The 15,580-nt window shown below is 38.3% G+C and overlaps 1 protein-coding gene across 2 annotated transcripts in view; it reads left to right on the plus strand.

Annotated features, from left to right (window-relative positions):
* tenm3 (teneurin transmembrane protein 3) overlaps positions 1–15,580 on the plus strand; it is a 275,119-nt gene that overhangs the window by 233,673 nt on the left and 25,866 nt on the right. For both annotated transcript variants that reach the window (XM_084399638.1, XM_084399639.1), the window contains 4 exons: positions 375–494; positions 3,395–3,656; positions 7,126–7,393; positions 8,777–8,920. In XM_084399638.1, coding sequence (XP_084255764.1) covers positions 375–494; positions 3,395–3,656; positions 7,126–7,393; positions 8,777–8,920 — 794 coding nt within the window. The remainder of the gene's footprint in view (positions 1–374; positions 495–3,394; positions 3,657–7,125; positions 7,394–8,776; positions 8,921–15,580) is intronic.

Here is a 15,580-nt window from a genome sequence, read left to right on the forward strand (position 1 = left end):
TAATAATAAGTATTTAAGGTATTTATTCCCCGGGTTGGAAAGTTACAGTTCTTTAAACAAAAGCCTTGGACACATCGATCATTATAAAGCTCTTTGAAGGAAAAGCTGCCTTGGGAATTAAGCACATAAGAATCCCACTGCAGCCTTTAGGGGACTGAATTATGGCGGTCTACAGAGACAGGGGCACAAGAGTCACATAAATAAGCATAGAGTGAGTGTGTGTGAGAGAGATTTTGTGTGCTTTCTAGTTATTTACAGTGGATTAGACATTTTAACATCGCAGTGAAAGCTTAGTGAATCCATGGTCAGTCATGCTGTAAATCATATTAATAGTGTGTGTGGTTTATTTTACCAACTGTGTGTTTGTTTTGCAGCCTGGTGTCCATTATCAGAGGGCAGGTGCTCACTGCAGATGGTACACCCCTGATCGGAGTCAACGTGTCCTTTGTGCACTACCCAGACCATGGATTCACCATCACACGGCAGGATGGCATGTAGGTTGATTGAAAACACAAGCAGACACATTATCCTATATACATTTCCATACTGTTTCTGTCCTTGAATAACTGAATGTCATTATACAGCACAGGGTATAGATGTCACCAAAACCATCTGTTTAGTTATGTTTAGTACTTATGCATAAAATATACATAAATGTGTGAAAACCTTTTCACTGAATACATTTGTTTTTTGTTGATTGAATACACAATTGAAAACCCTTATGGCTCCACAACTGTGTGTGTGTGTGTGTGTGTGTGTGTGTGTGTGTGTGTGTGTGTGTGTGTGTGTGTGTGTGTGTGTGTGTGTGTGTGTGTGTTATAGTGTGCTGTCTTATCTACCAAGATCATCTCGTGAAAATGTCAGGCATTGCTTCAGGAAGCAGTGCTTTAGCAAACAGCCTGTTTAAAATGCATTGGATTTACAAGGGTGGAATCAATCAGCCAATGGGCTGCACTCTCCCGTACTGTTAAACCAATCCCGGTATTATTAAGGAGCTGCAGCGCGCCGCAATCATGAAGGCCGCAGGACTGTAACCAGCAAGCTCTTTATGTGGACATCTTTGTTCAAGGAGAAGGAACTGTTAGGACCCACTATCATGTTCTGTCATTTGTCAGTGCTGAATGGCTAAAAGGCAGCAATCATGCAGAGAGGAAATTTAATTTGAATTGAATTCAGTGCAATTAAAATTAGAGTCACAGAAAAGGGCATTTAGGTGCAGTTGATGGACTCTGGGGGGTCAAGTTTTTAAAGAAATAGTTGAATGGAAAATGAAAATTCTGTCTTTATTAATTCACCTGCATGTCGTTCCTATAATGACGGTATGACGCACAAAAGGTGTCATTCACATCAGACCTGATGCAACACATCTTAGGGTGCCATATTTGATTTGAGGTTCACAGTCAATGATTTTCAGTGCAAAGTTGAATTTCAATCTGTTTATTTTAAGCTTCAGAAGATTTGAAATTACACAAAACTGCATTTTTTATTTTTATTTTTTTACTTCATTGTTACTTTGGTTTGGAACCAGTGTTATATACTATTACAGTATTTATTAATATTTTGAATTAGCTTTTATTTATTTTATTTTTTTTTTTAATCATTTTAATTTTGTTGAGCTTTTGTCATTTTTTTTTTCTTTTTTTTATATTTCTATTTAGTTTTATTTCGATTTTAGTTTTAGTCACTTTAGATTAGGGTCCAATTCCCACTATTATCTACGACTTTTGCCTCAATAAACTCATAATTACTGCTTATTAATAGTTAGTAAGGTAGTTGTTAAATTTAGATTGTGGGTAGGGTTAAGGAATGGAAAATAAGGCTTATAAATGTGATTTATAAGTACTAATAAACCGCCAATATCCTAGTAATATGCATGCTAATAAGCAACTAGTTTTGGAGAATTGGACCCCAAAACTAAAGTGTAACCACTTAAACTTATTTTATTTAGTTGCTAAGGCAACATTTGTACATTTTGTAAAAATGTGTTTAATCTATTGTTCATATTTTATTTAATCTTTATTTCAGTTAACAAAAACAATTTTAATAGTTTTAGTTAACAATAACAATACTGTTTGGAACCTGACAGCACTCGTCGCCAATTCACTTTCATTATATGGAAAAGTGTAGCCAGGATATTCTTCAAGAATTCTCTGTTATGTTCTATAGAACAACAAACATCCAAACATCATACTTGATAATGACATAATTACAGAATTTTGTGGTGATTTTGGCCCCTATATTTGTTTTCTATTAAGTGAGAAATAGAGGGCATTAGCACACATAACAGCAATGAGGAGAGGGGTTTAACTTTATCACAGAGATAGACAAAGAGAGGTGTTAGAAAGAGACTTCCAGAGAGATGTTTAATAGAAAATGTGATGAGAGAAGAGGTTGGACTGGAGAGAGAAAACCCAGACTGAACGAGAGAGAAAACCCAGACTGAACGAGAGAGAGTACAGGGGGTAGGCTATAGATAGAGGGAGTGTGTCCGAGATTAGCCCACTCAGCCAGCTGTTGCAGCTCTTGAACACCACAGCGGGGCAGGCCGTAAAAAAAATGGCAGTGGATAATCATGCCCACACCTCTTCCACATCCACTTACTTCAACAGGGAATCAGAGTACCAGCCACGCAGCTGTTAGGGACCAATCACCAGCAGCCTCTCCTTCAGAGCTGCTCAGATGCTCTGCTAGTGTGTGTGTGTGTGTGTGTGTGTGTGTGTGTGTGTGTGTGTGTGTGTGTGTGTGTGTGTGTGTGTGTGTGTGTGTGTGTGTGTGTGTGTGTGTGTGTGTGTGTGTGTGTGTGTGTGTGTGTGTGTGTGTGTGTGTGTGTGTGTGTGTGTGTGTGTGTGCAAATCTTTACGCTTCTATGTGCATATTTTCTGCCCTATCTTGCTTTTCCCCCCTGCAGCCGTTGCTGAATATTGGAATATAGGACAGTTCGCTCAGTTCCTGACTCATTTCCCTTCTAATAAGGCTCTCATGGCAACAGAGAGAGAGATAGAGCCGAGGGAGAGTTTTGGCTTTTACACAAATGCATGATAAAAAGGCTCAGCCACATTATCATGCATTTTTTACCGTGGCAAGGCCCTGTGTCAGGAAGGAAAGGGCCTTCTTAGAAACTCTTGGCTCAGAGGAGACACGCACTGGGATCAAGAAGGTTAAAGGAAGAGACAATTAAACCAGGTCTAGCCGTCAGTTCTCATGTCTAATTCATCTCAGTTACTCACTCTATCACCCCCACAGTACATTACCTGCATATTACGCATACCTAATGAGGAGAGTATGACAGCCCTATTGTTTTTTAAATGTGTATATCATTTTATACAGAACGTTATTAAGTTCATAGAAGCTAAGTATTGATATTTATAAATACACCCCTGTTTTATCTGTGCAGGTTTGACATTCTGGCCAATGGTGGAGCATCACTGACACTGAGCTTCGAGCGGGCGCCATTTCTGACACAGTTCCGTACAGTATGGATCCCGTGGAATGTCTTCTACGTAATGGACACGCTGGTAATGAAGAAAGAGGAGAACGATATCCCTATCTGCGACTTGAGTGGCTTCATTCGACCCAGCCCTCTCATCGTGGCCACACCCCTCTCCACCTTCTTCAGATCCTCACCCGAAAACGGCCCCATCATTCCAGAAACACAGGTAAGGCTTAGTTTGACTCCTTAAATCAAGGTGATAGTGAGATTTCATACTTGCAAGCCACAATGTGGATGATGCAGATCTCCAAATCAGAAACAATCCTTCCCACCAAAGTGATAATTCTGGTCAGTTGGAAACTAAATGATAATTTATTTACATATTCAGCAGAGGGTATCATATGGCAGTAGCCAGTGTGAATCTGCAGTTGAGTCTAGACGAGCAAGAAGGGGCCTTTGAGAACAGTGATGGCACTAAAAAAGCCTTGAGGAAACAGTCTGTTCTCTGTCCTCATCCTGCACCCAGCATGCAGTACTCAGAGGAAAAACTGTTTTAAATTTTTGTGTGGCGCTTGCAAGACCTACTGTAGAAATCACTACAGCCCTCGGTGTAACCCCACATACTGAGGAGATATTGGTCAGCATTGTATATCCTCTTGCACACCCTCCTTTTGTTCCTTTTATAGTGCAAATAAGCACACACTATCCCCTACATAATCTGTGTAAAATGACTCGAGCCTCTTGCTGCCTGTCTGTAAAAATGAAAGCTGGACCCACATCAGACCAAATAAAGCGCCGTGTCTTTGGGGAAATGAATATAAAACATGCTTAGTTTGTATCTTGCACAAAACAATTCCTAAGGTCTTAAAGGAATAGTTCACTCAAAAAGGAAAATTCTGCTATTATCCTCACCCCCTTGTTTTTCAAAACCCATGTGATTTTTTCAAAACCCATGTGTTTGTGAAACATAACAGGTATATAAAAAAGAATATCCTAGCCACTCTTTTTAATATAATGAAAGTGAATGAGAATTAGAGGTGTTTAATCTATAAATGAGTCAGTCTAAATGAGACATAATCTATGAATTTGTTTTTAATTAATCGAATTAATGATTCACTCATGCAGTTAAGTGCTTGTTGGAGATGTTGCCTGTTCATCAAAGAGCTTTCGTATGGCTTCAGAAGAATATAACATATAATTCATATGGCCATTTCATGATACATTTATCGTGCTTTTGCTCCCCATTTATTGTAATTGTATGGAAAACAGTGACCAGTTCTTTATATAAAGTCTTCCACAACAGAAAGATCAGGAAAAAAAAGAAATGAAACAATTGTCATTGTTGAGTGAACAGATCCTTTAAAACTAATTGTAGTTATAAAAAGAAAGGCAAAATAAACGTTGATATTGAATGCTTCAGTCACTTTTTCTGTGCCATGTGAAATGAGTTCTGTTGTTGATTGAGAGGTTCACAAAACTTGGCTCAGTTCTGTCTGTTTCTCTCTGTCTGTATTTTCTCTTCCACCCTAACTTGTGTCCAGATGTGTATTTGATCCCTTCCTCTATAACCCGGCTTTTCCATTCTTACCTTTCTGTGGCATGTGTGTGTGTGTGTGTGGAGGGGGGGGGACATCCCCAGTAATGCGAGCACTCAGGGCCAACACATATGCTGTCTTACGATTTTGCTCCGAGACATAAAGGAGAAAAATTGTTTCCTTATTGTCGGCAGCATATGTAACAAGGCCACACTCCTCTTCCCATGTTTCTCCTCGGTCCCAACAGGGGCGTCTGTCCCCTCTGAGGAACCCCACTCATCAAAGTAGATTTGAATTACAGCCTGCTTTGAGAGCAACTCTAAACAGGGGTAATCAGACCCAACCAAGTTAGCATTTAATATGGGGCTTTTGGACTTCAGCTGTAATGGCCTCCAAGGTCTTTTTTTTTTTACCCGGAGCGTCACACATAAATGGCAAACAGACATCCCTCAGCCAGCGCTCATAACGCTTAGCGGCCGTGACACTGAATGGGAAGGCATATTGCTTCCACTTGGCCGTCGTGCAGAGATGGAAATTTTTTTATTTGGCTGGAGGAGAACGGCACGTTTTCACGTCCAGAGAAAAGCTCTAGGCGACAGTGGAAAATCAGATGAGACATTTAGTGAATGAAAAGATATATGATTTCCCATCATGTTTTGTGTTTCTGCTTCAGAAACTACTGTGTCTTATAAGGCATATCACCTCTAAATGCAACGAGAGTACATTGTTTTGGCTGCTTTTTGGCTTCTCACAGAAACACTAGCTTCTTTTCTTACCATGAAAAAATGCTTGATGATAAAACTCAATCTGGTCTTTATTACTGTGCATTTAATGGTCTGTATCAAATGAACTTTCAAAGCCTTTTTCATCTTCCCTTTCATTTGGCAAATGAGAAAATATTTTGCTTTAATGCAGCCATATGCACTTATGGCCCTTGCCCCCGTGGCTAAGAATAACACGGCTGCACACGTAGAGACACAGCAGCGCATGCGGTGCCATTTATTAAGAGCTTTATAGCAGGCGGAGTAAAGCATGTTATTAGCTCAGACTCTGTAATCAAAGTTCACAGAGGGGAGGCCAGTACATAGCATGAATGCATTGTGGCTTATAGACGCCCTTAAGTAAACCTACAAACGTAGGATATGCACACACACACACACATGTGGATAGCATCAGCTAGTGTTAGGGTGGCAGCGTAGGCCCTTCAAATTGAGAACATAATGCTATGGTCATGTCCATGTGTATGTAAATGTGAAACCTAAAAAGTGTGAGTTGAAACCACCAAACTTTGTCTTAACTTGCTTTCCTTTTATTTTATCCCCTACCTACCATTAGTTTCCGGTTTGCCTGTTTTTTTTGTCGAAGCCACAGACTGCATATCAAAGGTTCTCCCAAAGCCATCTAGCCCCCTCTACTGATCCCTGTAAAAGTGCAGCGGCATCCAAACCAAAATAAAAGAGAAGAAAAGAAATTCCCTCTGGCTCCCTTTGTCCTCTGTGTTAGAGAAAAGCAAATGTCCTCTCCCAGTAGGACACTTGACAATGCCATGAGCTGGAAGACAGGGGGATTACTGTCTTTCCACAGTGGCTTGACTGGCTTTTCATTAAGCACTTGAGGAGAAAGCTGTGATGCAGAATTTCTCTGTTGATCCAAGCTGCTCCTCATCTCCTGTGTTCCTTTTGTGCATCTCAAAGAGGGAGAGAAATTAGCGCTAATGCTCTGAACTTTGGTGACTCCTCACCAGGGGCACCTTTAAATGCCACTAACTGCACGCCTGTGTTTCATCTGGTACAATGTGCCAGCTTTCTAGAAGTCTGAAATCAATCCAGTTTAAACTCTTCTACTGCAAGTTGTGGCCCTCAGTCCTCTGTCTGTTGACTATTTCTCGTGGTCGAGCATGTGGAATCCGGTACAGTAATAGCCTCCGACAGTGATGTAAATATAAGCGTGTTCCGCCCGTGAAAATCTCCCTCATTAGATCCAAGATGTCAAGTAAATGGCGGTCAGAGCAAACACAGGCACAGATGTGCTTTAATCCTGTGGAGAGAAAAATCGGAGTCCTCATCCTTGGCTCTAATGCCGCTTCCAGATGCTCCCGAGTCACTCCTTCTCTCTCCCCATCTTCATTTATCTTCACCTCTTTCTCTCTTTGATGTGCAGGTTCTTCAGGAGGAGACAGCGATTCCGGGAAGCGACCTGAACCTCATGTATCTGAGTTCGCGGGCGGCTGGCTACCGTCCAGTGCTCAAGGTGACCATGACCCAAGCCACCATCCCCTTTAACCTCATGAAGGTGCACCTGATGGTGGCAGTGGTGGGACGCCTCTTTCAGAAGTGGTTCCCTGCGGAACCCAATCTGTCCTACACCTTCATCTGGGACAAAACGGACGCATACAACCAAAGAGTCTATGGCCTGTCAGAAGCTGTGGGTGAGTACACACAGAGATCAGAGACTAATAAATATATATATATATATATATATATACTACAATATTGAATGTCCACAATGTGAAATGTGAAAATTTTTCATCCAAGTATATTTTTGCAAGATTCTCTGACTGTTAATTTAGTGTAAATTGACACAGCATCGCACCTCTTCTCAAAACCTCCAAACTTTCCAAAAATGCCTCCCAATTAACAGCATTTTTCATGTTTTTACTAATATTAATTATGAAATCAGCTAGTGTAGTTGAGCTGAGAAACACCCATCTATCACATGCTGTTCTTATAGATTCACAGAGTAGGAGCAATAATGTAATTTACCCTCTGTAGAAAGACTGAATTTGTTACATGCAAAATGTAGATGTGCTTAATGGCCCGTGCCACTTATGACAGTTGCATTATGGGATGTCTCTTTAAATATACCTATGCAAATCGGGAGTATAAATGGAAAACAAAGCAGTTATGATTAAGGCAACAATAGCACTGGAAGCATTTTTTTCTTTCCTCTAAAAGATTTTTTTTTTTTCACTGTGGCATTTTTTTATGCTGACTGTATTTTGTAGTATGATTACCCATCAACAAAACCACAGAGAACAACATAACTCGTTCTGTTCTGAGGAAGGTCAAGGCGAATCTGTGGCTTTGTTTTTCACTTCAGCATTGAGAAAGACGGCCAGCTGCTGATGACAGCGCCTCAGTTTATTTTCAGCTGATGATGTGGCAGGCAGTAGGCCAGACTAAACTAGACATGCTTTTCAGCGCCTCACATAAACAAAATTTAAAAGATGTTGAACCACAAAAGACAAGTTTTTTTTTCCTCTAAATCAGGAATGCACTTTGCCTTTACAAAGTGAACAGTGTAAAATTGTAAATAGGTTAGCTAGGTCTCACGAGTATTGATTGGCTTTCACCTTCTCATCAGGCTTTGGTTTGCCAATTGCATTAAGCAGGTAATTTTTTTGCCCAACGAATAGCAGTGCGCTTATTGATTCTCTCTGGGGGACATAAGGTCGCTTTCTTAATATGATCGGCTGAAAACAGTTATAAATTTAAAACGATTTGCACCTGGTGAAGCGCAGATCTGTTATGAGATTTACGAAAGTTATGATAGAGACACTACAGTGTTCAGGCTGGCTGCAGTAAAGATCAATTGATATTGTGTAGAACATCTGATAAGGCCTGGCAACGACTGCGGTTTATCAGCTCGATGTTTACGTAATGATTTATCTGCATGCCTCTTAATGTGGTGTTAAGACTTAGTCTGTATTGATTACTTTGCACTGGTTCTCAAGAAGGCTGCATTTGATATGATATTTATACAATACATTTGCATGCATGAACAACAGCAATCTCTCTCTGTCTCTCTGAAGTGTCTGTGGGATTTGAGTATGAGTCCTGTTTGGATCTGATCCTGTGGGAGAAAAGAACAGCCATCCTGCAAGGTTACGAACTTGACGCCTCAAACATGGGAGGATGGACGCTGGACAAACACCACGTTTTGGATGTTCAGAATGGTAAGCCCACCTCTAAACTTTGACTTCTCCAGTGAATAACACAAATATCGCACTCCTACACTGATTTAATATGCGCAGCTCATTGATCTTGGCAATCAGCTGAAATCATGTGTTTACCCACGCACTCCCAAATTTAAACAAAAATCAATTAAAACACACTTGCCTTACCTCTCCTTCCTCCTCTAAATAAGGTCCATTATCTGCCTGTTAATAGTTATTAACATGAGATAAGGTGTAAAACATTTAATAAGGAGTAAATGAGCGCTCATTAGTGTCATTGCTTTTAAATGGCGTTGATGAAGTGGAGCTAGAGCGGCACAGCGTTCGTATTGTCTCAAGCATGCCAATGAAGAGACATTTGACATTTCCATGTTAGTGACCTTCACCCAGATGAAGCAATCTGGAGTGCTCTCTGCAACAAACATTTATGGCCACGTGTCATTGGGGGAAGACTGCCTTGATGAATTCTTATGGAGTCTCATCCCTCATCTTGGCTTTAAAAGGGTGATCAGCAGAGGTTGTCACCATGTACCTTGCTTAAAGGTTGAACCTGTTTATTCACCACCCTTGAGCCCTTTCAAGGGGACATGATGAGCTGTTCTTAGTTTCCAGTGCCCTGAAATGATAGTGGCGAGCAAGCTCTCTTTTCCAGGGCTAAATGTTTGTTTTAAGCTCCTACTGAAACTGAAATGGCTACATGATATAAAAAAAAAAGTCATATCTTAAAGAAGTTCACCACAAATTGAGCATCTTGTCATCTTTTACTCACCTTCGTGTCGTTCCGGACCAGTATTATTTTCTTGTGTGGTAATTTTTTAATGCAAAGGGACAAAAAAAGCATAAAAGTAATTCATACAATTTACATTTCTTGTCTTCTGAAGCCGTACGATTGGTTAGAGCGATGAACAGACCTAAATATGTTATTCACAAGAACTCCTACCCGCTACTGTAGCTCTTAAATATAATATGGCACATGTTTGATCAATACAACTTTTGTAGTTTATTGCAGAGCTTCAATAGAACGGCTAGTGGCTTACATTTTGGTCTGTTTCTATGGTATGGATTCAGAAGTCCTTGAATATATATACTGTATATATAGCACAATGCTTTATACGGCAGTCTGTGAGATCTGACACATAGAAAAAGAACAGACTTTAGTGAGAGAAGAAAAAAACTGTTCCTCACTGGGACGGCCGCAGACAGTGATGGACAGCTAGGAGCTGGTGAATCCATTAGGGGAAAGGTCATAAATTACCCAGTGAAGTGGGCCTTTGATGGAGGTATGTGAACAGGCCTAGTTCAGTGTAATGATTGTGGAAATTAACTCTCTGGAGCGAAACACAGAGGGCATTGAGGAATTGTACTAGTCCGTTTATCTTAATCTGAGAGTGAGTGTAGTATAGATTATAGATAATACAATATATAGATATGTGTTAAACAGATACAATTATTTATAAATAATTCTTCCGTGAGCACCTAACTTCATAAAAAAAAAAAACCTTTCCCCTTTAAAACCTCACTTATCATGCTTATGCTACTCTGAATAATGCCTGAACTTCGTATTTTGAGCACTTCTTGCGTTGTTGTTGTTTTTTGCCTCTTCATGATGACTCGCTTAATTTAGTCCTAATTTGTAAGTCGCTTTGGATAAAAGTGTCTGCTAAATGACTAAATGTAAATGTAAATCAACATTAGACCTTTTCCTTCATTTCGTCTGTCAGGGTTATAATCATACGCTAAAACTAAGATAAAAACTGTTGATTAAATAACAGAGTGAACAGTTTTTTTTTTTTTTTTTTTTTAAGTAAACTAACTATAACAGAATAAAACTGAAAACAAAGGTTGAGAAGTTAACTGAAACAAAATAATCAACACAAATAAATAATGATTTGTGCAGTCATGAAGCACTCATCACATGTCAGAATAATGTGACCTGTCTGTCTGTGTGGGAGAACACATCCCACAGGCAATATGGCATGATGAGATGCCAGTAACATTTTCTGATACTGACACAAATGAATTTGCAGTGACTGGTGGGAAATGGCACAGCTCTCTTCATTCTGTTAGAAACATTTAACTTTTGTTGCAGTGATTTTATTTTTTACTTTGATTCAATGTAATTTTTTTAATGTTTTGCTTTGTGTATTTAAAAGTTCTAACTCTTATGCAGCTTTGTTTCTTTGTAAATTAAGTGCCGAACATTCTTTTGCACTCAGAAAAAAAGAATAGCCAACTACAGGATGGGCGCATAGTCAGCCCTAGTTGCTCAGGCCCTCTTTTTTTGTTGTTGGCATCTTGATTGACACTAAGCCCTCTTTACTTCACTGGCCGAGAGCCAGCTGTCCGTACAAATTCCAACGGTCTTTCATCTCCATGCCTGTTGCCCTTGCGTCGTCCCTGACCCCCCTTTACCCAGAAGCCCCTGTACCTCCTGATCCCCAGCATGTGTAACTGCCTGGTGAGTAAGGTGTCTGCCCCACCTAGGGTATATCCCAGAATGCACTGCTGCAGTCCATTCAAGCTCTGATGGATGTCATTGATTCATGATTGTGGATTCTTAGTTCCACGGTTCAAGCCCCACATGAATAGTCAGTGCTTTCCAGTGTGTGTGCGTGTGTGTGTGTGTGCGTGTGTGTGTGAGAGAGAGAGAGAGAGAGAGAGAGAGAGAGAGCAGTTGAGTGAGATTTCTCAATCTTCTCATAATAATAATGTTGTTTTGTTAACTCAATCTAAAACTATTACAAATAGTTTTATGTAATTGAAATAAATCTGAAATCAAATAAAATATAAATAATAATCCTAGATGAAAAACTGAAAATTAAATACTGAATGAAACTGAAATTTAGAAATGTTGCCTTAAAAAAATTATATTTAAATGCTTTAATTTTTTCCTTTCAATTTTGAAATTAAATAAAATTAAAGCATTTAAATAGAATTTTTAAATATATATATTTAATAACAAATGACAAAAGCTAATAACAAAATGACTAAAACTTAAAAATGTAAATTAAAACTGGAAATGTATGAATAAAGGCTAATTCAAAACATTAACAAATTGTATAATATATGAATAAAATTAAAATAACACCAAATGATATTATTATAATTATAGCATTTTAGGCAAACACTTTTTGGTTGCACTTTATTTTACAGTACGTGCACTTTCAATGTACTTACAGACAAAAATACTGAGTAATGTAAGGTAACATCATGGGTTAAGGTTAGGTTTAGGGGTAGGTTCAGGGTTAATTAGTTAGCTAGTTATTACACAGTTAGTGTGATTACTACAATAAGTACATAGAATGTACTTGCAATACAGGGCTGTAAAATAAAGTGCTGCCCACTATTTTCCAGTGCAATGTTTAGTATGAGGAGGATCTGTCTCACATCACTCTTTCAGAAGAGCACACTGCCATTTGAGACCACTTATTGCTGTCATTAGTCTCAAAATGGCTGCAACGACCTAATAGAAATTAATAGTAGCTTTCCAGATCCATAAATGTTGAACGTTTAGTGTGTGCAGCTAGGGAGCTACAACGTATGTTATTGTAAGTGTCCATCTGAAATCTGCCTAGCTGTAAGCTTTAGGCCTAAAAGTCCTTCAGTGTGTCTATATTCTTGTCTAGTTATAATGAAAGGAACAGAGTAATAAGACCAACAGTATGGTCCTCTGAGGTTTGGTTAAGTGTAGGAGTGTTTGTTTGCATTAGCTTCCCGTCTCTGGTGACCTCACCCTGTCACCACACTTTTCATGCTGTCTCACGGGGAAAACACATGCATGCTTACATCCAGACAACGCCCAGCCACAAACTAAAACACACACTCTCTCTATTTTAGCGTCCTCCATCTGTTCACATTCACAGTTTTTTCTAAAGCAACTAAGTTAATCTACAGTCAGCTGGTCATTATCGCAAAATAAACCCTGACAGGTTGATCAGGACCCGACAGGAAGCGAAAACATTAGACTAGCACTGTGTAGGAAATCTTTGCCAGTTATATGGTTTAGTGATCATTATATAAAAGTATTTGATCGCACAATTTGGTGATTGAATAATCAGAATAGCATAAATATTTATGCACTGGCATCTAGACCAGGGCTGATTTTATATTGCCACTCAGTTGGACAGAGTTGTAAGTCAAAGGCCCTGTCCCAAATGGCTCGCTTGACGTGCCCTTGCAATGGCCGTTGCTTGTCCATAAAATCCACAAGACTATAGGATGTCCCATTTGTTTTTTATATTTCACATAGGTGTTTATGAGTGGCTCTTGGTGCTCATTATGTGCTGAGCAGGGAACTGAACCGGTTCAAGTAACAAAATCAAAAACCAGAAATGAAGGAAATTTTAACAGGAATACAAATGAAAACTAAATCAAGTTTAATCGTTCTGAACAGAAACGCTAAATTGACACTAACTGGTTAATAACATTATTTTATCGTTCTGTTTCATAATTTAATTTGGCAGTCATCCAATCAGGAATTCAAATAGTGCAGCCTATGCAAATTTGACATTGACGTTGTGAAGTCATTATAGGTAAGTCACCATGGCAATGCGTTGGCATTAGCTTTTGGATCTCAGGAGTTTTTCTCAGGATATGTCACCAACCGTTAAAAAGTGGCAGGTTATATCCAGCGTGGTATGTGTTTTGAAACCAGCAAAAATTGCAGGTTAGTGTAGAACCGCTACTATTTAGGAAATCAATTTTAAAAAAGCTGTATTTTTTTTTAAATAACTAAGCACCATGTTGTCAAAGTTAGTATTGTGGCTTTATGTATGATCAGACACTTGCATTTGTCATTATATTATTAACATTTCACCAGAATCAAGCTCAAATGGAGTTACGAGTTTTTTCACCAATGGGAATGTCTGAGATCTGTGTTTTGTCCATCATTAGAACGGTCGCATCTGAGGCAGTAAGTGCATCTCTTTATGTTTTTAGTAATTTGTACTTTGTAAAAGAAAAATGCAAAAACAAAATAGTCATCAAAGATGAGGATATTGGGCCCTGTGGTGTCTGAGATTTAAAAATGTAATCAGTTGAGCCCAATTTGATATAAATATTAAAAGGTAAGATTAGATGTTTTATCAGGCTATATTATTTTTACATTTAGATACCCATGTATGGCAGAAGGCAATGTGACTGAATCTGATCAAATATACTGTATGGGGGTTCAGCGTTTTCCTCTTTAAGTCTAGAACACTTTTATGTTTTTTCTTAAAATAAGTAATCTACTAAAAACAATCGAACGATGTTTATAATCATCATAATTTTCATCAGAGAAGAAAACAAAGTTAAATAGTAATTTCAATGGTTTTTAAGGGGTGGTTGATTATGATACACAGTGCAGCAGCAAGTGTGAGGTTGTCATGGCAACCAGATACATTGCACTCTAATTACTTGCGCTACGTCTATTCTTGCAGGGCTAGCAATAAACACATTGAAAATAATGCACTATAAACGTGTTTGTCAACAGAATCTCATAGTAGACTTTTATTAAGCAAATCAAGGAGTTAACTATTTACCCACTGCTTTAAAACAGATATTTGTTGGGCATGATTAAAGTTAAACGCGCAATAGCATCCATACAAAACACTTAATATTTAGTAAATCTTACTGGAAATGGCAGATTAAACAGTTTATATTCTAAAATCTATGTTTAAGTTTTGTTCTGTGTAAATTAAATAACATTTGGATGTAAATGGTCCTCTTCCTGACATAAATGCAACATCGGCATCTTCATCTGACTTTATTTTGGTTTGGTCCAGATTTCTCTGCAGCTGTTGTACAGAGTAAAAAGAAAAAAAGAAAGAACAATTGATTATCCATTGACGCCACGCTACAAGCAAGCAGTATATACAATAGGCTTTTATCCGCCAAAAATCCGATTCGTCACATGACAACTTCTTTGCAAATAAGATTGGGGAAGGCATCAGGAAGATTGATTTGATTTGTTCATTTACTTACAAAATATCAATTTAAAATTTATTAAAATAACTACATTATATGCATATTTACATTTGAGTTGAAAATATTCTTAATTAAAAAAATATTTAGTAAAATCTTTCATTCAGCTTTGCTTGTCCACATACCACAGCTAGCGCTGGCTCCAGTCAGGTTATCTTAAAGAGCTCAATCACAAAATCCCCTTGCTTATGAAGAGCGCCCTTACTTTCTCTACCACCTGCTGCTAAAATATATGTGTGCATATTAATCGCACATTTCTGTGATTAATCGGACCTAACATTAAAGTTTTTCATAAAAAAAATTTATTTTAAAAATATATGAAAATATATGATACCAGTACTGACTGTACTGTCTCTATTGCATTTTTTTCTCAATTTTGGCCATTAATTATAGCCATTGTGAACAGTACAGTATAATTGGAAGCCATCATTTTGAACATTTAATAGGTTTTAAAAAATATAGCAACTTTTAATTTAAGTTAACTTAAAATAATTTTCACATAGGCCTAAACCCATTGTAATGTCATATTTACATGTGCCCTTTAATATATCAGGGCTCAACGCTAAGGTTTTTTTTTCTACTGGCCCAGGAAGGACAGTTCAGATTTTTACCTGCCCTGCTAAAATGCTTTTGACCCATGTAACTTTGTAAACAGTGCTTTAAGATTTTCAGGTAGGTCTAACATGTAAATATACA

The sequence above is a fragment of the Rutilus rutilus genome (genome assembly GCF_951802725.1).
Source record: "Rutilus rutilus genome assembly, chromosome: 2".
NCBI lineage: Eukaryota > Metazoa > Chordata > Actinopteri > Cypriniformes > Leuciscidae > Rutilus > Rutilus rutilus.